At 39.3% G+C, this 24368-nt stretch overlaps 1 protein-coding gene across 1 annotated transcript in view; it reads right to left on the reverse strand.

Annotated features, from left to right (window-relative positions):
• Positions 1-271: 271 nt before the first annotated feature.
• CFAP58 (cilia and flagella associated protein 58) overlaps positions 272-24368 on the reverse strand; it is a 160971-nt gene continuing 136874 nt past the window's right edge. The window contains exons 16-18 of the mRNA XM_061634391.1: positions 13889-14008; positions 4417-4550; positions 272-1120 (exon numbers count right to left, since the gene is read on the reverse strand). Coding sequence (XP_061490375.1) covers positions 1000-1120; positions 4417-4550; positions 13889-14008 — 375 coding nt within the window. The 3' untranslated portion in view covers positions 272-999. The remainder of the gene's footprint in view (positions 1121-4416; positions 4551-13888; positions 14009-24368) is intronic.

Genomic DNA, 24368 nt, shown 5'->3' on the forward strand with positions numbered 1-24368 from the left:
CTTGGGACAAGTTCATCTCTGAGGCAAGAGTAAGCATTCCACACCAACCCCATTTTCAAAACGTTTTACTTTAAACCCGTACCTCCCCCCATTCTTCAGCACCTCACACAGTGACATTATCATGTGGCTTGCTAATGAATGATAATTAAATCTCTTTGGGCTGAAAAAGTTTCAGTGTGGGGAGGCATATGCAGCTTAATATGAAAACAATTTTTAAAGGTTCCAAAATGAATTCTTTTTAACAGCAATTAAAATGTAAGGTTGGGTTTATTTAGACTCTACATTTGATACATAAGAAATTAATTAAAGATTGTACATTGGGAGCATGCCTGTCTATAACAAGTACAGTCAAAGACATTACCATCATACTTGGTATCTAGCATAAAAAAGAAATACATTCACCAGTATGGTTTTAATGTTCTCTCACACCTTTCTAATGAGTTTTGGGACTGTATAACACACAACCTTCACTTTCACAAATTAATGTTATTCCATTAAAGAGAAAATTCTCGGCTTTATATTTTCTTAAGCTATTACATTATAGTTATTTTTTCTTTTTTTTTCATACTGAGGAAGAGGTAGATTGAGGCAATATAGCTAATCCTTTACAGCTGATTACAGTTTTAATACCCAATGTTTTTACTTGGAAGCAAGCCACACTGATTTCAGCAGCACTTACTTCCAGTCATGGGTGCTTTGAAATGTAACAAAAGGTGTAAAAATAGAAATATATGCGCCAAAGATATATATAAGATGGGGAGTGAGTGACCTCTTTATGGGCAGCATTCAATTAACTGGGCATAACAAATAGCATTGCCTACTCCAAAATTCTATTTTTTTTATTGAAACAGCAAGTAATCTCAAGGACATATTTTGCTACAAATTATTTTAAAAACAATAATATACTCTAATATATATTCAAAACAACATTTTAGTTCAGCAGGAGATTCCAACGCCTCTTTTCCATTCTAGGTGATGATGTTTAGTGGGGCAAATGTTTTAGGCCACAATTTTGGGAGGTGGATTGCTAAGCGGGAAACCACCTCCAGTGAAGCGTGGAACTCTGGTTCTCTGTCCTTGGTAGTCATGTTCCATGTTGCTCAAGGCTCTCTCCTTTTCCCTTAGGGGTGAGAAAGAAAGAAGGAAAGAAATGTGGCATATTTTTACACCTTTTTCTTGATATCATTTCCAAAAGTTCCAAACGTTTTCATAGCTGCAACTGCTCTATCAAGAGATCATTAAAAACATGTTGATGAAAGCCTGTTTAGCTAAACAGCCACAATTAGATGCTTTTGGCCCTAATTAGGTGACTGCTGATGGTATGCAGAATTTTTAAAAATTAGAACTAAATGAGCTCTCCTAATGTTACCCCTTCAAAATGGCCAGAGTTTCTCATTAGAAACAGAATAAGTGTAAGACTTGTCACTTGGAATTTCTAATCGTAGTACTGCTCTTCCAGATGATAATTTGTTTTCAAATGAAAGACTGAAATCATCAAAGGCAAAAAAGGGAGATTTTTTCCTTTGTTGAATTTTAATGAATAAATCGTTTTCACCATTTCACAGACTTGTAGCGATAATTATCCAGTTTGTTCTTTTTACACAAAACCAACACTGCCTATATCACTTTGTACTGATAGCTGTAGCCTCTAGACTTTATGCCGTAGGAAGAACAATCACAGCTTGAATTTAGCAGCCTTAAGAGAAAATAGCACATTCATTCAGCTATTTAATGAGAAAAAAGGGAGTCCCCGTCAGAGCACTGTGAAAAGCATGTATTCCTGAACTGAGATGTACAACTACATAAATGCAGCAAAATATTCAAATAAATTCATCAGACCACTGTAAAGTGACAGTATTAAAGCACAGTAATGCTACATTTTTACTTTTGGGACTTTTTCTGTTCCAGATCAAAGCTTCAAAATTCCTGCAGCTAATAATCTAATGTTAGTCATACTCAAAGTAGACCCATTGAAATTAATGGACATGACTAATTTAGGTGCATTAATTTCAGTGGGTTTACTTTGAGAAGAACTTAGTTGGACACAAAGATATGGTTCAAATAACTAAATGCTTTCCTAGAGCTGATAGAGATGTTTGTAAATTTGCTCCCTTAGTAATTGTAGTATTTTTAAAAATTAGTCCTGCTCCAGATAAAAGTAACTCAAAGACTGGGGCACCGTGGAAAAGACAGAGGGGCTAGATGGTTACAAGAATGTACCTTGTAACTGTGTACCTGCCTCTCCTTCAAAATAATGACTTATGTGCTGTGATCCAAACATGCACTCAAGAAGAGCAAGTAACAAAAGAGAGGCGATATTGACTCTCTGGAGCAGTTCCCACCAAAGACTGGATCATGCCCCTATTTTATATTGCAGATTTTTTTTCCAAGTTGTAATAAAAAACTGAACTATATATTACCCTGATAAGGTGTAGCTAAATATATGCAGGTCCCCTTGATCACAGAACTATTTTGGAGGAAGAAGAAAGGAGAAGGCTTAATTCTAATTTCTAGGCTTATAAACATAATTCATGATGGATGTTGTATAAAACTGGCAAAAAATTGAAAACTCATAGTATTTTATGTAATGATCATATATATCTATGTGTGACCCCATTATAGACAGCCTGGAATTGGATTTGAAAACAGTTACCTCCTTTACCTCTTGGGAATAATGTTTTGAGACAGTAAACAATCCTGATGACTGAATTAGCAAAATAGTCAGCAATCAAATGAGACCTCTGCTCATCTGCAAATGGCATAATGCTGCCTTGATGTTTAGAATTAGCAACAATTGTTCATAGCTAATGGCCTTCCTGGAGCTTTATGATCAATACACAATATTACCATAATGTCTAGCAATCCATTTCCAACAACTAAGTGTCCTTTTGAAAACAGCTATAATATTTAAAATTTGAACCTATCTATGGACTAGTAGAAAGGTAACAGGGTGATCCATTATTTGAACTGTATGATACCCATCTAATCCATAGATGGGGATGCATGAGTTAAAAAATCTAGACAGGCAGTTGCAGAACAGAATCAAGAAAATAAACATGTTCATACAGCTAAACAGACATGCATGTTATCATTACACACGAAGCTCTAAACAGTATTGCATGGGTTTTCTTTCATGTTAAGTGTTTTCTGCATTGTTTCTGAAAATTGCAATGTTTGAACTGGGCAAACAAGTGGCTGGATTGATATGGTCCTGTTTAACCAAACCACTTGAGATGGTCTTGGAATCTACAATAATATGATACAAAACAGAAGTGATGCTTTTCAACTGGCAGATGTGATCTTGGGAAGGGATAGTCCAGGATCCTGTACACAGAGCTTGGAAAAGTTACTTTTTTGAACTACAACTCCCATCAGCTCAATCCAGTGGCCATGCTGGCTGGGGCTGATGGGAGTTGTAGTTTTCAAAAGTAACTTTTCCAAGCTCTGCCTGTACACATAGGTGAATTGGGAAGAATGACTGTGTACCCTGCTTGGATGTTATAGAAATGGATTATGCTGTGAGGGAACAAAGCTCCCATTGATGAGAAAGAACAAAGCAGTGACAGGATACAATTAACTTTTGCCTGGAAATAGCAAACTGAAAATAAGCAAATGCATGATACAAATGGAAAGCGGGGCAAAGAAGAGGGAAAGGGCAGCTGAAAAAAACCAGGTGGAATTAAAGGATGGAGAAACCTGGGCAGCAACAGAAAAAAAAAGAGATAAAATGCCATGGGGTCTGCAAATTTGTTTGTTGCATTAGACAGGCTTCCTGTTCTCGAGACAGCCAATGGATTCCAAGTGCCCTGATCACCAAAGAACCCGTAGCTGTTTAGCAGAGGCACTTTTGACATAAGCAATTCAGTGTTTCTTTTGTTGATGTAACTCTGATCCAGCCCTCCTCCTATCCTTCCCTGACGGGCTATACAGTAGACTGTGACAACAGTGAGGCCAGTGAAGGCTGCACTAGCCACACAACCCAAAAGATAATCCATCCCTGTCAGGACAATGGCACACATTTACCACCCTTCTCTTTGACAAAAACTCAGAGGCACAGAATACACAATACACAGAAATGTACTGTTTTCACACAATACACTAAAAAGTGCCTATTCTCTTGGCCTATGTGAATTCTGTTGATGCAAGATGGACTGCAGAAGAAAAATTGCATCTACATTCTCATCAACATAGATTTTATATTTACAATGCAGACTAGTTCAAGGGAAATACTATTTCAGTGAATTTCCATACATGAGGCTTAGAGAAAGTACACGATAATAGCCAATTTTATCTGTCTCACCAGGAGAACAAGCAACCTCCACCCCCGCACATGAGACTGCTGTCACAATCAGATATCAGCTGGACAGTAGTTTATTAAATACTGTTGTTATTGGTACAACTCATACTGTCTCTTACTTGTTTTCATGCTCCTTGCGTTTTTGGGTGAGGTATTTCTTCTTTACATTTAGAAGCTCATTGGCAAGTCTTTCAATTTCATATTTGTATTCTTGACTCTGTGATTCATACATGTTCAGTTCAGAAGACAAAACCTTAAACACAACAATTACAAGAAATAAATGACATGGGTGATTTGCTGTCTTCTTGTGCCTATTTGGTTTTTATAAAGATGTTTAAAAATATCCCTGCATCGGGTCACAATAAATCTCTCAGTCTGCACCATCGTTGTTGTTGTTATTATCATCTTCATCATAATCTTCATCTTCATCATCATCTTATATACCACTTAATGCTTCTAAGCAGCTTACAAAACATGAACACCAACTGCACAACACCGATGAAATACAGAATTAAAAATACAACATAATTAAAATACACAATAAAAACACACAACAAAAACCATTAGATCATTGAAATATAAACAACTATGATTAAAATGTGCAATAAAACAATCCCATTAAAACAAGACGGCAATTAAAACAGTAATTAAAACAGAAGATTTGGCTCAAGGGATCAAAGGAATGCCTCTGTAAACAGGTGCGTCTTCAAAAACCAACAGAATGCCAATACAGATGGGCCTCTCATGCTCTTCACACAACTAGTTTTCATCTACACTGCAGATGTACATTATTTTACAGTCAATACATAAGAGTGCTGCTGAATGGCCCATTTGTTCCAATATCCTGTTCTCATAGTAGCCAACCAGATGCCTATGGGAGACAGCAAGCAGGCCCTGAGTGCAAGAGCATTCTCTCCACTTGTGATCCCACAAAGTGGAATTCAGGGGCATACTGCCCTTGACAGTGGAGAAAGAACATAGCCATTGTTGCTAGTAGGCATTGATAGCCTCATCCTCCATGAATCTGTGTAATCTTTTAAAGCCATCCATGTTGGTGGCCATCACTACATCTTCCAGGAGCGAATTCCGTAGTTTAACTATGCACTGCTGCAAGACAGGGAGTTGTATCCGCAACAGTTATTTATTTATTAATTATTTGATTTATATCCCACCCTTCCTCCCAGCAGGAGCCCAGGGCAGCAAACAAAAACATCATAAAAACAGACTTTAAAATACATTAAAACAAAACATCTTTAAAAACTTTTTTTAAAAGCTTTCAAGACATCTTTAAAAAAACAAAGGTTAAAAACATTGTTTTTTTTAAAAAAAGGTTTAAAAACATATTAAAAAGCAATTCCAACACAGAGGCAGGCTGGGATAAGATCTCAAGTTAAAAGGCTTGTTGAAAGAGGAAGGTCAGTTATGGAATTCAAGAGTTTATTTATTTATTGCACTTGTATACCGCCCCATAGCCGAAGCTCTCTGGGCGGTTTACAGCAATCAAAAACATTAAAACAAATATACAATTTAAAACACATTTTAAAAAAATTTAAAACACAGGAATTCAACTCCTAAATATGGCACTAAAGGTGGGGCTCCAGATCAATTCAGCCTGCGCTAACATGTCATGACATAATTCCTAATCAATCCTTGGCTTACTGTCTCTTCCCTTAATTTTGAATTGGACCAATTGGCCAACTTCACTCCATAGCCTCTTTAATAACAAACTGAAGGAGCTTCTTCCCCTTCATACAAACCAGGAGCTCTGACTCATCTGAGGTGGCACCAAGTAACAGCACAGCCAGTATTTTTAGACTAAACTCACATTCATCAGAATATTTTATATATTATTTACATGATAGCAAGCCATAACTGGTAAACAAGATGCACTTATGCAGAGCCAGGTTGCGCTGGTTTGATAACAACTTCCCAAGTCTAAGATTTCAAACACATTTTAAAGGATGAGAGTGTAAACCTTGATAAAGCAGAGGGTCAAGGAAGGGAGATTTGCTTTTTGTTGCACTCCTGAAAAGATTGATTGTATTTTACCTCCCAAAAACCAAATGTGGAATAAGCTCCACAGAAAGGCAGGGTGTCATACCACCATATGGCATTCATTCTTTTCCATAACATTTGAGATTCATTAATATTATGATGCCTACAGCATCTAAAATTCTCTAGAATTTAATAAGACAATATTAATGTTAGCTACCAGTAGACAGCCAGTGTGGTCTAGTGGTTAAGGTGTTGGACTACGACCTGGGAGACCAGGGTTCAAATCCCCACACAGCCATGAAGCTCACTGGGTGACCTTGGGCCAGTCACTGCCTCTCAGCCTCAGAAGAAGGCAATGGTAAACTTCCTCTGAATACCGCTTACCATGAAAACCCTATTCATAGGGTCGCCATAAGTCAGAATTGACTTGAAGGCAGTCCATTTCCATTTTCAATGTTGGCTACAGTAAAATATGGCTCTGAAAAGATAATGTGGAAATGCTAAAGGTGATTCTGTTGAAACTCTGGCCACTCTTTGCAATGAAGACATATTCTGGGTGGTTGATATCCCGAGTGCCCTCTTTTTCTGGACAGCTGGGTGATAAAACAGCAGGGATTACAGCTGGGGCACTGTTGGTGGAAGACTTATTATTTATTCAAAACATTTCTATACTGCTCTTCATTGGTAATACCAGAGCGGTTCACAATAATTCAAACACATTTTTTATAAAAACACATTAAAGTAAAACAAAATACAGAAATGACTGTAAAAACCAGTCAATTTTACCAAAAGTGTGGCATTAATAACCAGCAAATGTCTGGGTGAATAAAAAGGTCTTTAGCAAGCATTAGAAACTTAACAAAGTTTATGTTTGTCTTATTTTGGAAGGGAGATGACTCTACAAACTGGCCACCATGACAGAAAAGGTCATCCCTCTGGTTGTCTCAGCAGAGGCAAGTCTATCTGGGAGAAAGTATTCCCTCAGGTATCTGGGTCCCAATTTGTTTAAGGCTTTATAAAGTTAGTAAGAGAATCTTAAACTTGCCTCAATAGACAATTGGCCACCAGTGCAGTTCTTTCGAAAGTGGTGTTAAATACTCACAGCAGGCAGCCCCAACCAGCACCCTAGCCACTGCATTCTGCACTAGCTGCAGCTTCTGGATCAACCTTAAAGGCAGCCCACATAGAACACATTACAGTAGTCCAATCCTGAGGTTACCAATGCATGGGTCACAAAGGTCGAGTCATTTCAATGAGTTGAAATGAATATGAGTGAACATGGGCTAGAGATCATTTCAGAGTCTACTCTGAGGTGGTAATAGTGGCAAAATTGTCACCATCCCATCTGTACAGAGTTGTCCAATGGAGTTTTCTGAGTGGTCAGAAGTATGTTACATTTTGGTTCTTGTGGTGGAGACAGCCACTTGACATGCTGGCACCAATCTGCGGATACAATTGCTCAGATTCACTCCAACTTAGATGTCAAAGTTACTGTTTGTCCATGGGATGGACCTTTGGTAACATGAAACACTTTAGAGAGAGTTAAGAAAAATCCTGAAGCAGCTTAGAAATCATAATAAGGGTTAGAAAACAATAAATTTAACCTTTTGTACTGGTGTTCTTATCTCCCTGAATTGTATCCAACTGAGTAAATCTACTATTAATTAATGCACACGACTATCTTAGGTCCATTAATTTCAATGGGTCTACTCAGAATATAACTTGGAGTGATACAAACCTCTGATTTTGCATATATTCAGCAATGGTTGGTGGGGCAGTGCTGCTCACCTGGCTTCCCAACATCAAGAGGGCGAGGTGGGAGGTGCAGCTCAGGATGGTATATGTCAGTCAACCACTCCCACTGCTGTACCCTCATCACGCTGAGCTTCCTGCTGCCTTGCACTTCCCTCTCTCCCTCCCACCTGTGCCACCAGTCGCTACTGCTGCTATTCGAGTTTTGTAACCATTAGAGCCATAAACTTTAAAAACACACACAACTAAATGCAGCTCTATTGTGTACTCTTATTGTATTTTCATGCTGTGAAAATGAAGGAAGAGCACCACATTACGTATCAGCCAAGTTGCTACTTAACATGGTGCTTCAAGCAGTTCCAGGAGGCATAGACAAGCTTTTCTCACCAAGGAAATCCTGCCTCGCAATGACAAGGGGTTAAGAGTGATTACACTTGTCAGCCCCCTCATAAGATGCAAGACTAATATACGTCAGTGTACTGTTAGAGAAAGATGAAGGATTTAGCAGTGTTTTCTTAATCTGTTTCTGCTAGCTTGTTAAGGACAGAGGGAAAATATTTTGACTGGAGCATTAGAAAATCTCACTCTTTTAAAAAGGAAATTAAGCCTAATACAATATTCTGGCAATATCTCCAAAGGCCCAAGTGGGATGCACGTTTATAGTAATAGGATGTAAATTAATGCTCTAATTAGATTTTGATTTCTTAATTTTATAAACAAATATTACACCACCAAATGATCTCAACACAGTTAGGAAATTCACACAACAGCTTTCTTGGGTATGTGAAAAGAATTCATGGACATTTCCCTAAAAGTTCCCTAAAAGAAGAGCTCTGCTGGATTATGGGTCATCATATATTTGTATAACAACATTATGACATTGACAGCTTTATTTCCAATCCCTTTCCTAATGATCTCTAACATCAGTTTTGCCTTTTTCACAGTATTATATTATTTATTTATTTATTAGATTTGATTAGACGCCCATCTGGCAGAGGTTAGTCTGCCACTCTGGGCGACATACAGCAAAACACAAATACAGTTCATATAAAAACATAAACAGAGAGCATTAAAAATTAAAGGTTAAAATACCCCCAAAGCTGCACACTGCCAACCTAACCCTCCTCCCACGCCTGGTTAAAGAGCCAGGTCTTCAAGGCCCTGCATTGAGCAAGGGAGGAGCTTGATAGGGAGCTCTTAACCATCAAAGCTCCATCGGTCAAGCTCAGGGGACGTATAACATAATACAAACACACATCTTCATCTAGCTGTCCAATATGACCACAGGTTGCATTCCTGGTCAGTCACCATCAGTTCAGACCCCATCAGCACATATGTGAAATTAGGAATGTCTGCCGTGTTGTGTGTCACTTTATACGGGCTTGTATTGAATTGCATTTGCCATTTCACTGCCCATCATCCAGATTAGAGAGATCCTTTTGGAGCTTCTCACAGTCCCTCTTTTTGTTTTAACTGTCTTGAACAATTTGGTGCCATCAGCAAACTTGGCTACCTCACTGCTCATCCTGAACTCTAGATCATGTAGACAAATTAAAAAGCACAGGTCCCAGTACCGATCCTGGGGGACTCCACTTTCTACATCCCTCTATTGGAAAAACTGTCCATTTATTCCTGTTTGTGTTCTGTTTCATCCACTTACTGATCCATAAGACAACTTCTCCTTTTATTCCATGGGTTCTAAGCTTATTCAGGAGTCTTTGGAGAGGTACTTTATCAAAAGCTTTTTCAAAGTCTAAGGTATATAGAAAAATATACCTCTATCTATATGCATGCTAACACGTTCAAAGAACTCTTTGAAATGAGTGAGACTAGAACAAAAGAATATAAGAAGAGCTCTGTTGGATCAGGCCAAAAGCCCATCTAGTCTAGATCTCTGTTCTCACAGTGGCCAACCAGATGCCCGTGGGAAATTCACAAACAGAACCGGAGTGCAACAGCAGCACTATCCCCACCTGAGATTCCCAGCAACTGGTATTTAGAGTCATACTGCCTCTGACAAAGACTTACCCTTGCAGAAGCCATGCTGGTTCTTCGTCAGCAAGACTTGTTCTTCTATTTACTTTAACAATGCTTTCCATCAATTTTCTCAGAGCAGATGGTAAGCTAACTAGCCAGTAGTTTCCCTTTAAGAATTCTCGGGTTTGAGATGCCATCTGGACCTGGTTATTTGTCAGTTTTTAATTTGTCAATAAGGCCTGGAGCATCATCTCTTGTTGCCCCTATTTGCTTCAGTTCCTCAGACTTCCTTCCAGAGAAAGTTAGTTCAGCCACACGGATCTGCCCTAAATCCTCTGCTGAGTAGACAGATGCAAAGAATTCATTCTGCTTCTCAGCAATCTCCTTTTCCTCCTTTTAACACACTTTTAGCTCCCTTGTCATCCAGAGTTCCAACAGCCTCCATAACTAATCTCCTGCTACTAATCTATTTGAAGAATGTTTTGTTGTTGGTATTTATGTGTATTATTGTTTGCTTGTATTTATTTTGCCAATTCTGTGTTCCGATTTTTTCTCCTCATTTGGACAAGACTTCCATTTGCTGAAGGAAGCCATCTTGCCTCTAATAGGTTCCTTGAATATCCTAGTTAACCATGCTGGCATCCTCTTGGCCTTTGTGGTACCTTTCCTGATCTGCTGTAGATACAGTGCTTTCCAAAAGTAGTCAGACCCCTGACCAATGCTCTCATATTACTGAATTACAAATGGTACATTGTAATTTAGTTCTGTATGATATTTTATTTTGAAACACTGAAACGCAAAATTAATTATTGTAAGGTGACATTAGTTTTATGTTAGGAAATGTTTGTAAAAGACACATAAAAAACTGAAACATGTTGCTTGCTTTCAACCTCCAAACATTAATATTTGGTAGAGCCACCTTTCGCTGCAATAACAGCTGTAGGTCTTTTGGGGTAGGTATGTACCAGTTTTGCACACAGTATTGGAGGGATTTTGGCCCATTCAACTTGGCAGATTCGCTCCAGGTCATTCAGGTTGGTTGGACGTCGCTTGAGGATCGCAATTTTCAAAGAGCGCCACAGATTCTCAATGGGATTGAGCTCAGGACTTTGACTGGGCCACTGTAGGACATTTACCTTTTTATTCTTGAGCCACTCCAGTGTTGCTTTGGCCTTGTGCTTGGGATCATTGTCCTGCTGAAAAGTGAATTACCTCCCAAGCTTCAGTTTTTGAGTGGACTGAAGCAGGTTCTCTTGCAGTATTTCCCTGTATTTTGCTCCATCCATTCTTCCTTCAATTTTAACAAGATGCCCAGGCCCTGCTGATGAGAAGCATCCCCACAGCATGATGCTGCCACCACCATATTCCACGGTAGGGATGGTGTGTCTTGAGGCATGGGTAGTGTTAGGTTTGCACCACACATAGCGCTTTGACTTTTGGCCAAAAAGCTCTATCTTGGTCTCATCTGACCACAAAACCTTTTCCCATATCGCAGCTGGGGCACTCTCATGCTTTGTAGCATACTCCAGACATGCTTTCAGATGGGACTTTTTGAGTAACAGCTTCTTTCTTGCCATCTTCCCATACAGGCCAGTGTTATGCAGAGCTCTTGATATGGTTGACTGGTGCACCACTACTCCACTCCCAGCCACTGAACTCTGTAGCTCCTTCAAAGTAATTGTTGGCCTCTGTGTAGCTTCTCTCACAAGTCTCCTTCTTCTTCGAGCACTGAGTTTTGAGGGACAGTCTTTTCTTGGCAGGGCCTGGGTGGTGTCATGCAGCTTCCACTTCCTGATTATTGATCCAACTGTGCTCACTGGGATATCCAAACACTTGAATATTATTTTGTACCCTTTTCCTAATCTATGCATTTGTATTACATTATCTTTCACTTCTGTAGAATGCTCTTTGGTCTACATTTTCCTTCAGATTCACAGCCTGACCAATGATCCTTCAACAGTGGGGTTTTTATCCTGACAATGTGACAGCAACTTTAATGATTCACAGGTGGAGGCCAATGGTAAGGTAATTGTGTCCTCGACAGGGCAATTTCTTTCATCTGTGTAAACTGGGAGCTTCCACAGCACAGGGGCTGAATACTTATGCAAGCAACATGTTTCAGTTTTTTATGTTTCTTACAGACATTTCCCAACATAAAATCAATGTCACCTTACAATAATTGATTTTGAGTTTCAGTAAATAAAATATCATACAGAACAAAATTACAATGTACCATTTATAATTCAGTAATATGAGAGCATTGGTCAGGAGTCTGACTACTTTTGCAAGGCACTGTATTTTAACTGAACTTCTATTACTGTGGCATTCTGGAGAGATCTGTCCCTGTTCACTTTCCCTTTCAACTTCCTTTTTGCCAGTACCCTTATTTTTGGGAAGTTTCCACTTTTGAAGTCAAATATATTTATGTTGGATTTTCTAGGTCCTGGGTGCCTCTTAAGATTAAGTTCTGGGTCACTGCCCTTTTGTTCAAATGTTCTAGGGCCCAGTCATTCAGGGTATCTAGAAATGTTACTTCTTTATTGTGACTGGAACATGCATGTATCCAGTCTATTTGATGGTATTTAAAGTCACGAATTACTACAGCACTTCCTCTTTTGGATGCCTTCTTATTATTCTCCATCTCAAGATCACCCTTGGCATTTTGGTACATCCCTAGTACTAAATTTCTCTTAGGTCCCGGTATCAACACCCACAATGATTGTTTGGAGGAAGAGTCTGCCCCTTTCAGGATTTTTAGCTTGTTGGCATCTTAAGTCTTCTTTAACAAACAGAGCTGCACCATTTCCAGTACATCCTTCATTGTTCTTCCACTAGTTTATATCCAGATGTAACCATGTCTGCCTTCTCTATATGGGATTGCACTTCCAATGAAGATATGCAGTTTAGGGGTGCTCTTGGAACCATCCTTGTCCAGGGAGGCCCAGGTGGCCTCTGTGGGGAAGAGCACCTATCATCAGCATCACTGGTGCATCAACTGCAGCCTTTCCTGGACAGAGATAATTTGGCCACTGTAGTAGATGCATTGGTAAACTCTGATTTGGACTACTATAATGTGTTCCACAAGGGGTTTCCCCTGCAGTTGGTCTGGAGGCTGTAGCTAGCACAGAATGCCTCAGCATGGGTCGTGAGTGATGCTCCTAATGGACACATGCCATGCCAGAGCATGCTAAAGAATCTGCACTGGCTGTCTATTAGCCACCAAGCCAGTTTTAAAGCTCTGCTATTTATATATAAAGCCCTAAATAACTCTGAACCAGGTTACCTGAAAAACAGTCTTCCCCTCCAAGTAAGGGCATTAATATCAGCAAATACCAGCTAGTTTTGCCATGGCCTAATGATTATTGGCTTGTAATAACACAGAAGTGGGCTTTTCCACTATTGTGGAATGCCCGCTCTGCTGAAATACAAGAGGTTCCATTTGTATTGGCATTTCAATGGCTCTTGAAGACACAACTGTTTAGGCAAGCATTCCCCTGAACTTGAACTTTTTGATTTAATTCTTTTAATTGCTTTTTAACTATTTAATTGTTATGCTTTTTAACTGGCTTATTTTACAATATATTTTAACTATGGAAGTTTTTAATTTTTTGATGGAATTGTTTTAATGTATATTGTAGTTATGTATGGATTTCATAAATGATTTTACACTTATAAACTGCTTAGAAGCCATTTTGGCATGTACGCAAGATATAAAAATATATAATAAAAATAACAGTACTTATCTATGAACACAAGTTTTCATGTGCCTGACAATAATGATTTCCTAATTGTTGGGGCTGGAGGAGCACAATCAATTTATTGCCATATTTATTGTTTGTATAATGAATTATTGAAAATAACTCTTACTTTAAGTTGCTTGGTTTTCTCCCGCAGGGTGTGCCGATATAACTGCAACTGTTCTGCAGCTTCTGGTCCAGGCTGACGAGCTAAGATGTGCTTCAGTTCTACATACAGCTTCTCTTTCTCCTAGGAGGCAAGGTGGGATGAAACCAATTTGTAAGTTACACTTATCCACACCCCATCTTAAAATACAGAGAAAGAAGATAAGGATGTGAGAACAGAAACATTAGAAGGAGCCTGAGCATAAAGAATTGTATTAGCTAACATTTTGCTAAACTGTGGTGCTTTATTTTTTCTCAAACAGAAAATCTTACCTGTTATCTTAGTGTCAGAAATATAAAAATTGTTTATCCTGAACTGATTCCTCAAAAGTGGTTCCACTTGTTCCTTATACTGGACAATCTATTTTGTGTCATAATCAAAATACAAAACATAAGCATCAGTAGCAGTTGGTGTGATGGGACAGTGCTGTGAAGCTACTCTTCCAATAGTGCCATCACTGCAGCTTACCTGGACAGGGTGGAGTGAAGCAGGGCAGTGGCAAGGTTGTAACTATGCAGACATACCGGCCAAGCTAATCTGATGCCCTAGCCTTGCCACTACTCTGTCCCATCCCAGCTCTGTGCAGGTAAGCTGCAGTGACACAAGTGTTAGGAGGATAGCTCCATGGTTCTGTCATACCACATAGCCACTACTGGCAAGCATTAAAAAAAAGTATGTAATGCTTTAATAAAAGTGTTAAGCACACTATAAGACTGTAATGAAGTAATCCTTCTAAAATGTTGTAAGGTTTTATGGGTTGTTGTTTTTTTAAAAAAAGAAAAGTTAGAATTCCTAATGTTCAGAAATGATTATAGTAAGGTTTTATTTTGTTTATTTAAAAGCCTTTGCTCTGCCATTCAGGATCATGTATACACACCAAAAACTAGCATTCCAAAACCCCAAGAAAGCTAATAATGCAATTAGAACAGAGCAACTACGTTTTAACAGTAGCTGGAACATGTACAAAAATACAAACATGTTGGCTTATAATACTGATCAAGGAAATATCAAAGCTTTGTGTTTTTTTGCTGTTACTTTGCATCTCTTTTACTACAGTTGTTACAAACCACTGTATATTTATATCACTAACTATACCACATGCATCTCAAACCATATGATTCTACTTTTCCAAGTATAATAAACCATGTTCACTGAGGTGGCTGATGTAGGACTAAAGATTTGAGTCCTCTAGTTTAACTTGCCCACCAAGGCTGTGTGAATGGGTTTCAAACACATAAGTGTTTAACATATAACACACTATGAATGTAAGCAGCATTTGATTTGATTAAATATTTGTATGTCCCTTTTCCAACAACCAAGCTGAGTTCAAAGCAGTTAACAAGAAAGCATTTACAAATAAAAACATACATTAAAAAGATACATTAAAGATACAATAAGTAAAATAAATCAGCCAAAACAGTAAAGGTAAAATAAATAAATTAAAACAGTATACAACGCAAAACTATAAATCAATCAGACCAGATATGCCAGTGATGACAAATGCAACATTCACTATTGGAGGTTAATTCACAAGATCAAACTCAATCCTTGCCAGTGACATTTTCTTCATGCAGTGTTCATATTGCAGCTTATTTAGGATTTGCATTTCCAACTCTATTCTGAATACACCAGTATTCCATACCCAGTTATAATTGGCTATTTGACAATAATATTCTATTGAAATAATTATGTTTCAAATTTGTAGTGATGTACAAATAGAACTGATTTACACTTCCCAACCAGAAACCTAGTACTGTTTTTTTTAATCATCTTTGTCCTGCCCTTTCTTCAAGGAATTTAGGTCAATCTTATTTAACCTTGGAAGAAAGATTAAGCTAACAGAAAATCAGAACTTGGAAGTAACGCGTTACAAAATACGAGCTACTTGTAATTTATTACTTTTTTGAGTAATGAGTTGGTAACTTCATTACATTTTGCTGGTAATAGAACGAGTAGAATCTTCATTATTTTTGAGCTGTAACTCTAACGTTTCCAAAGTTACTTCTGGGCGTTACTTGGGGGGGGAGCAGGGGAAGTCTTCTGCTCCTCTAATTTGTGGATAAAAATCATGTGCTTCAAATTGAGCTTCTGTGCAGCGTTACTCTTCCCTTGTGCTCTGTGGGTGCTTAGGAGGCAACGAGGGAGGAGGTGGAGAGCAAGACGGGGTGGAAAAAAATTGTTTAAAAATGGACAGGAGTGGAAGGAGAAAAGAGCTGGAGGGCAAGGAGGCAGCAGAAAAATGAACATGAAGAACTGGCTGCGGAGGTGAGAGAAGATGAGGTGTGGGGGGACAAAGCTCAAGGTGGCTTCTGTGTGTGTTAGGGTTTCCAAGTTCCTGGTCTGAGACTGATCCTGTATCTTTAGGAAAAGAGAAAGTCAGCCAAATGCAGGTGTTCTTGCAACCCTGTAATGGGAAAAAACACAAGGTGGAATTCTCCCTTCCCCCTGCACAACTTTTAAAGAATACAGAAGACTTCTTCGTTGTTATGTGCCTTCAAGTTGACAATGACTTATGGCAACCCTATGAATCAGTGATCTCCAATAACATCTGTCATGAACCACTCTATTCAGATCTTGTAAGTTCAGGTCTGTGGCTTCCTTTATGGAATCAATCCATCTCTTGTTTTGCCTTCCTCTTTTTCTACTCCCTTCTGTTTTTCCCAGCATTATTGAATAAAAGTAAAGTAATCGGTTACTTTCAGAGCAATTGTAATTGTAACAGTAATTACTCCTTTTTGGGGCCATGTAACTGTAATTTATTACTTTTTAAAAGTAATCTTCCAAGCTCTGTGCATGACCTCTTTCAAAGTCCCTCATATGTTTTTCAACATCACCTTCCACCCAAGACAACCAGCAATTGTATAGTTAAAAAGGTCTCCCTATAGCTTGTTCTAGACATGGCACCTTTGTACCCTTGGGTTGTTATGCTCAGTAATATAAGTAACAGTTCCAATTCACTATATCAGGGATGAGGAACCTTCAGCCTTTGGGCCAGTCATGGCCCTTCAGGAGTCCCATTTGGTCCCCAAGGCCATTTTCCCCAACTCACGTGCACTTGCTCATCACCTGACATCACTAATGTCAAATGATGGATGGGAGAATAGAGTTTAATCCTGCATAAGCTGTGTGATCCTGTTAACAGGGAACAAGATTGTGCAGCCAAGTGGCAGGATTTAACTTCTGCTCATCAGCTGAGCAGAAATTAAAGCCCTATGCAAAAGTGCCCTTTCAAGCTGCCCACATGTACAGGCTATTTCAAGGAGGCTTTTTGCAAAGGGAGGCAGCTCCTGCACTCCCGTTTGTTCAAATGAGAACATGACAGCTGTCTTAAAGCCTTTTACAAGTTTCCCTGTGCCTTCCTTTTAAGGCCCCAAGATTAGGACCTTAAAGGGGGAGGGGGAGAGACTTGCAAAAGTCTCCAACTTAAAAGTAAAGTGCAGAGACTTGGGAAAGGCTTTAGCAGGTGTTTCCCTTTAAGTCCTCGATATCGGAGTCTTAAATGTGAAGCACAAGGGTTTTTGACAGTTGGGTGGTCCCACCCACCTGTCAATTATCTGATGTCATAATGATGTCATGTGATTGACTGGTGGGCAGCCACACCCACTTGTATAATTTGGCTTGTACGGCAGATCCTGATAAGGATCTGGTCCATGGAGCCAAAAATGTTCCCCATCCCTGTACTATATTTTTTATTCCTCCAACCCCAACAGTCTTCTCCACCCCAATCCCAACCCTAATCTTCTAGTTTTAGAAGCTGACTGAAAAATGTGAAATACACACATTTTTACTCCCACCATGAAAAGCATTTCCACTTTTCTGAGGCAGAAGTTGTTGTAGGGGCCACTGCAAAGTGATGCTATCCCAGACATAAATTCAGAAGTCCACACCCCTGAACCTCATGTTCTGATAGTGACGGTACTCCGTTGTGAGCCACTTTGAAGCCTTGATTGGCTGTAGCTTTGGCATAATTTCTCTCTCTTTAAATAGGCCTTTTTTTCCTAGCCAGAGTGATATCATCACAAAGCCAGCCAAATTTGGATACATGACAATGTTACTAAAGGGAAATAAAATTAATTCAGAATGAGGGCAATTCTTAATAGGAATTAACTATTCTGAATTAACTTTCACCATATTAGGCAGAAACCTAGTTTAAAGCATAAGAATGGTGCTGAGCCAATTGGGGCTTCAAACACAAGCCATCAGGTATATATATATATATCATATATATATATATGATATAAGGCTTACGATTTGACCCTGCTGTTCTTTTCCGTTAGTCTTTTTATTAAATTGGTAGAGATCAATGCCCTTCTACTAATATATGGGTGTTATCCAGTGTTAAGACATACTCCAAGCAGACCAACTAAAACCAATGGGATGTTAACCACCCAGAATCTGTACTTGCAATAGAACACAAATCCTTTCTGTGCATTTGTCCATTAGAAATTATGCCTCCCACTACTAGTTTCTCAATTATAGATGACAAATATTAGGAATCTTTTTATAAGAAAAATTACTCACAAATACAAGAGAAAGGAAGGGCAAAGTTAAAAAGGACATCCTTGACTAATTTTAAGGTTTCACTCAATGTATTTAATTGGTAATGAGTTTTAGACCTGCACTTCTGTAAACCATTTACATCATGATAGTTCAACTAGAAAGAAGGAAAATAGTTTAAATAGAAAGAAATGTAGAAGGAAGATTCCTGAACCCACATGGATATTTTGTTCCATATTTAAGCTGGCTTTGCTGATCATCCTCTTTGCCTGTTTTTTTTGCTAGTATATAGCACCATAACTCTTCCTGTCAGAATTCTGGGTGTGGATAAAAAGAAATGTACAAAAAACATCTAGCTACTGCACCCATACTTATAGTAAATCACTCAATTGCATGGAATGGGGTCAGTGTTTTCAAAATCAATCCATGATCTGGAGGCCTAGAGCCAGAGAGACTGCACTTGTTATGATTAGAACTTACAAACAAGTATAAATTAGACATGCATGAACAAAGAACCCAAATAAATTTGAAATTTTTTGAAGTATCATTTACAGGATACATTTCCTTTCACAATACAACCTCATAATTATCAAAGAGGCCACAGTTTTGTAATTATCTCACAACAAAAAGCCACTGTATATTTCTATTCTGGTTTACTCACAGCTGAAATTTCATTATGGCATTCAAAATGGCTCCCTATTTTGACTTCCTATTCGTTGTAAGTATAGAAGATGGCAACAAATAAAAAAGCTGTTTTCAGAACCAAACATATCCCAGCCTTGAATGTTGTGCATATTTTTTGTTTTGTAAGAGAATGCTGATAATATCAGTAAATATGGAGTACCCGCTCATCTTATTTGCAATTGGTTTCCAATTTATTTCTCCCCTAACCCTGAACAAGGGCCAACCAATCCCTTTGGACATTGTACAATGGGGTGGATAATAACCCCATTTAGAGACAATGTATGCATTTATATTAAAAAGAGAAATCTATCTTAGGCAGCAGAAACTGGTTAACTCTCCAGTATATATTCTAGCAGCAGCAGAACCTAATGTCTTGTATTACATCTACTATCCTTCTCCACTAAACACTGTCTACTTCTTTTAAAAATTGTTAATTTGTCACTGAGTTAAAATCACCATATGTCAGGGGGACATCAAAAGGAAACCCAAGATACTTAATTCTTTCCTCCTTAGCAAAATGTATGTTAACAGCGTGCCATTTACCTACATTGTGGCATTGTAACCCAGTTTGCAAGACTAGGAGCACAGGACTCCTGTATCCCATTTGAAAGAGTTTACTTAAAAGCGAATGCAACCAAAATCAGAGATACTTAAAAGCAAATGCAACCAAAATCAGAGATACTGACAAAGTTGCAGGGGAGGGGTGCTGAAAGGCAAACTTCTTCTTCTCAAAAAAGAGGCACCATTTCAAGTCAGTCCCAGGCCCATTCTAGTTTGGATCTAGCTCCAAAAGTGGTTTGCCATCAAACCCTGGCCCTTGCCTCTTCAAAACCAAATCAACACTTTTTTTAAGTGGCAGGAAGGGCTCATTAAGGGTAGAGACACACTTACTGTTGAGCTAGTTCCAGAGCATCTCTACCTCGTTTCTCAAAATGGGGGCACATGACACTAGTCAAACTTTACCCCATTTTACTCTTCAAACCTCACTGGATCAGCTCCAGTGTTTGTTTGTTTTTTAAATTCAGCTTCAGGGAGGTTTCACAACTGATTGGTAGATCAACCCCTTTGTCTTCCAGGTGTGGCCAATGGAAAAGCTTTGCTGCAGGCTCAGGCAGAGACACTAAGGGCTTATTCAAACGGAGCAGGATAATCCACGGTTTCCATATTCAGTTTGTCATCTGATAGTCCTCACTTTGCCTTTTAGTTCGCTCTTTCCCAATTAAAAAAAACGCTTTTTTGCACCCGCACACGCAGCGGTAAGACCCCTACATCTTTTTGCTTTTTCCAAGCTCCGCCTCTAAAACCTCCCCCTATCAACCAATTGGTCAGCCAAAAAATTACATATGCTCCTCTCCCCCTTTGCAACGAAGCACAATATGGCTGTAAAGGAGGTCTAGCCTGGGAAGGAAAGGCTGCTGGTTGGTTTCACGCCTGCCTTCCCACGGAGAATGAAATTGACAAAGCTTTCTGGAGCAGGCTTGAAACCACCAGAAGCCCTTTTCTTGTTTGCATTTGCGATATTACACTTAAATGAATGTATGATTTTCTGCCTTTATTGATATTTAAGGAGATACACATGCTGGCAATGCACTTATTTCTCCAAAAAGGCAAGAAACGTGTCACCCCCCATTCTCCCTTTCCTTCCCACAGAGAATGAAATTGACAAAGCTTTCCGGAGCAGGATTGAAACCGACCAGAAGCCCTTTTCTCTTGCATTTGCGGTATTACACTTAAACGAATGCATGCTTTTCTGATTTGAAGCAAAAACCCCAGCAAGTACAATGAAATTGACAAGGCTTTCGGAGGCAGGCTGAAACTGACCACCCCCTTTCTCGCTTGCTGTACATTGCAGATCTCACCCAGAGCGGCCGCCCAGTTTGCAGGCTGGCAAAAAATAAAATGCATCTGTGCAGTAGTTACAGACCCCCCCCACCAACACCCCACCATTGCGATGATTGGTTCAATTTTCCCGGGCTTATTCTCACACATGCACAAAAGTGCAGATACGTGATTGGCTGGAATGAGGAGAAGGGGCAAGGGGAAACGCCCAAGAACCGCCCATCAGCTGTAAAGTCCGCGGTATTGCATCCTAACTCCTGAAGGCACAGCGAATCTAAAACAGTGCCTCCAATACCCATCATACCAAGTTGGCTTAGAAGGATACCACGGTCAATGGTATCAAAAGCCACTGAGAGATCAAGTAAAATAACAGGATCGTACTCCCCCATCCTTCTCTCGATAAAGGTCATCCATCAAGGCGACTAAGGCCAATTCAGTCCCATAACCAGGCCGGAACCCAGACTGGAATGGGTCGAGATAATCTGTTTCATCCAATAGTACTTGCAATTGATGCGCCACAACCATCTCAATCACCTTCCCTAAGAAGGGGGTATTTGCAACAGGTCAGTAATTGTCACAGACCAGTGGGTCCAGGGTGGGCTTTTTCAGGCGCAGTCAGATCACCGCCTCTTTCAGGGTGGCTGAAACCACTCCCTCCCAATGATGCATTGACCACACCCTGGATCCACTCGGTCAAACCCCCTCATCAAGCTTTAATAAGCCAAGAAGAGCAAGGGTCAAGAGGACATGTTGCTGACCGCATCATTGGAAGCATCTTGTGTACGTCATCAGGCCGCATCAACTGAAACTGTTCCCAAGAAGTTGCAGCAGACGTTGCACTGGACACCTCACTGGGTAGTACAATAGATGTGGATGAGGCATCAAGACTGCTAAGGAGGCGAGCAACTTTACCCTCAAAGTGCCTTGCAAACAATTCACAGTGGGCCTCTTAAGGGTCTAAAACTCCAATTCCTGGAGTTGATGTCAACAGACCCCTGACAATATGGAAAAGCTCCACTGGACGGCTACTTGAGGATGTGATGGAGGCAGAGAAGTGACTAGTGCTTTTGAAGGGACTAGTGTGCCCACAGCCTAACTCTGTCCTGCATTTGAATTTGAATGTTCAGTTTTCAATATATATGACTCTCCTGCACAGCTAACATGGAGGTGATCTAGTCTCCGACAAATGTACTCATTCACTCCTTTCTGACCCAAAGCCTGGTGATTAATCCACAGCATTCTCTTAGATATTTTCATTATTTAGATCTTATGTGATGCTTTGCTTCTCTAAAACCTGGTTTATTGCTGCTCAATGTATATGACAGAAAATAATTAAAATACCAGTCATCCCTCCCAAAAACTCCTGATTCACATTTAAATAAACAAAACAGGGCCTCTTATCATAAGCTGCTCCTTCCCAAGCCTAATTCTGCTCATCATTAAAATTGGTTGTTTACTAAAGTGACACAAAGCTAACTGATTAGAAACACTGCAGAGCAATGCACACCATATAAACAGTAAATTAAAAGAGAGTAAGTGCTCTCATTTTGGGTCTTCACATAAAACACAATGAAATGCAATACATAGTGCTCAGATTGCTTAACATGTTGATATCTGCCGTACAGATGTGGTGGGTTATATGCCCAATTGAATAAACAGATGATGAAACTGGAGACGATAACAGAAGTGGATCCACATAAAACTCTAGGGAAAAAATTGCAGGTTGTTTTTAACCATAACGACAGAGCAAAGATAAATGAGACTGTACACACAGAAGGGTGTATACCCTGTACCAATCTGTTATTTTCAGCAAGCAAGTAGAGGCCTATAGCAAGATATTAGCCTTATGTTAAGCATAGATTCAGTATGTATTTGCTAGTGAACCTGAAGGCTTGTATGCCCCTTTCAGGCCCCTGCATCAAAACCTAAGCTAGGAAAGGGCATGATGACCTGCTTAGTATAATGCTGGGAATGTACCTTGTTAGTTAGAGAGGCATCAAAGGAGCCCAATTAGGCATATATTCAAGAATATGTTATCAGTAAGGTGTTTCATAGTTGGCTTAAGCCTAGGTTATATTCCAAAGGTAGGTTAATGAGCAGTTGCTTGTTAGGGCAGCCAGGTGGACGAGTCAAAGGACGGTCAAAAGAAAGATAGTTTAGCAACTGCTTGTTAGCAGAGATAGAAAGATATAGTAGGCATATAGTATGTTAAGAATGGGTGCCAGGGTATTTCCATATAGTTTTCTAGCAATTAGTTGGCTTTTGAAGATGTCCTGTGAGAAGGTCAAATAACCAATTATTAGTGTTATGCTGTAATGTTCAATGCGTAAAAAATATCATTTGTGTATGTAACCCTGCCAACATTGTATGTAATCATGCCAATGCCACATGCTAGCTTCAATACTATAAAAGTGTTGTGTGTGCCCAATGGGGTGTTCAGTCTGACACGAGCTACTGCAGAGCTGTGTGGCTGTTTCACTTTTATTGGGCTACTTGGCTGTATGCTTGTAAGTTACTCAATAAATTTTAACTCTTTGTAAGCAAATCTCTTGTCTGCATCTCATCTCTGGTAACCCGAAACAACCTGAAGTGATACAAAGGGTCACAATAAAGACCCTATATTCTTGCCAGACTCCTACTCAATTCCCATCATAAGTATTGCATATAAGTACTGCACATCAAGAGGGAAACTCAAGAGTGAGGATTTGAGGGATTTCTGTGTTTCCTGCCAGTGTGTATTATTTGTATAAATGAAGTTCAGGATTATTTTTAGCAAAATCCTGCCAACTTGTTAGATTTGTTTTTCCAGTGGCGCTCAAAGAAGCCCACGAATCTGCCTCCAGGCTAAACTATGACAACATATTTCTAAATCTGTCACTCCATTTATTTTAATACTTTGTGTTTCCTTCTTCTGAATGTGAACTAGCTACTGTCTTAATCAGATTTTGTTCTGGCTAGTGCCCTGTATAAGACAAATTCAGATATAGAATTTCAGCTACTAGGTTGGGCACAGGTAGGTGTGATGGAGACAAATGTAACCCAGGTCTCTGATCTCTACTGTACAATGTACAACTTGTACAATGCAAGCCCACACAACTTGTGACCCACACAGAGTTGCCAATTCTTGTAGTAAAAAAAATCTAATCCCAGGTATTGTCCAGGGCAGGACCTAATAGTAAAGGGACAGAACTTTCAGGAAAAAACTCTGTATTACAGCATGTGTTTACATGTCCTCCACCACCTAGCCAAACATCCACAGGCCAGCACAGATAACCACCCCCAAAAAACAGTCAACAATTGTATCACAAGTGCAAAAGCAAGAGAGAAAAATACTTTGAAGTGTTACACTAAAAATTATATTTATTTGCTGAGGAACACTGCATTAAGGTGCTGCTCACTTTGGTCATACTTTCCATGTTAAGTT

This window comes from Rhineura floridana, chromosome 7 (assembly GCF_030035675.1).
Source record: "Rhineura floridana isolate rRhiFlo1 chromosome 7, rRhiFlo1.hap2, whole genome shotgun sequence".
Taxonomy (NCBI): domain Eukaryota; kingdom Metazoa; phylum Chordata; class Lepidosauria; order Squamata; family Rhineuridae; genus Rhineura; species Rhineura floridana.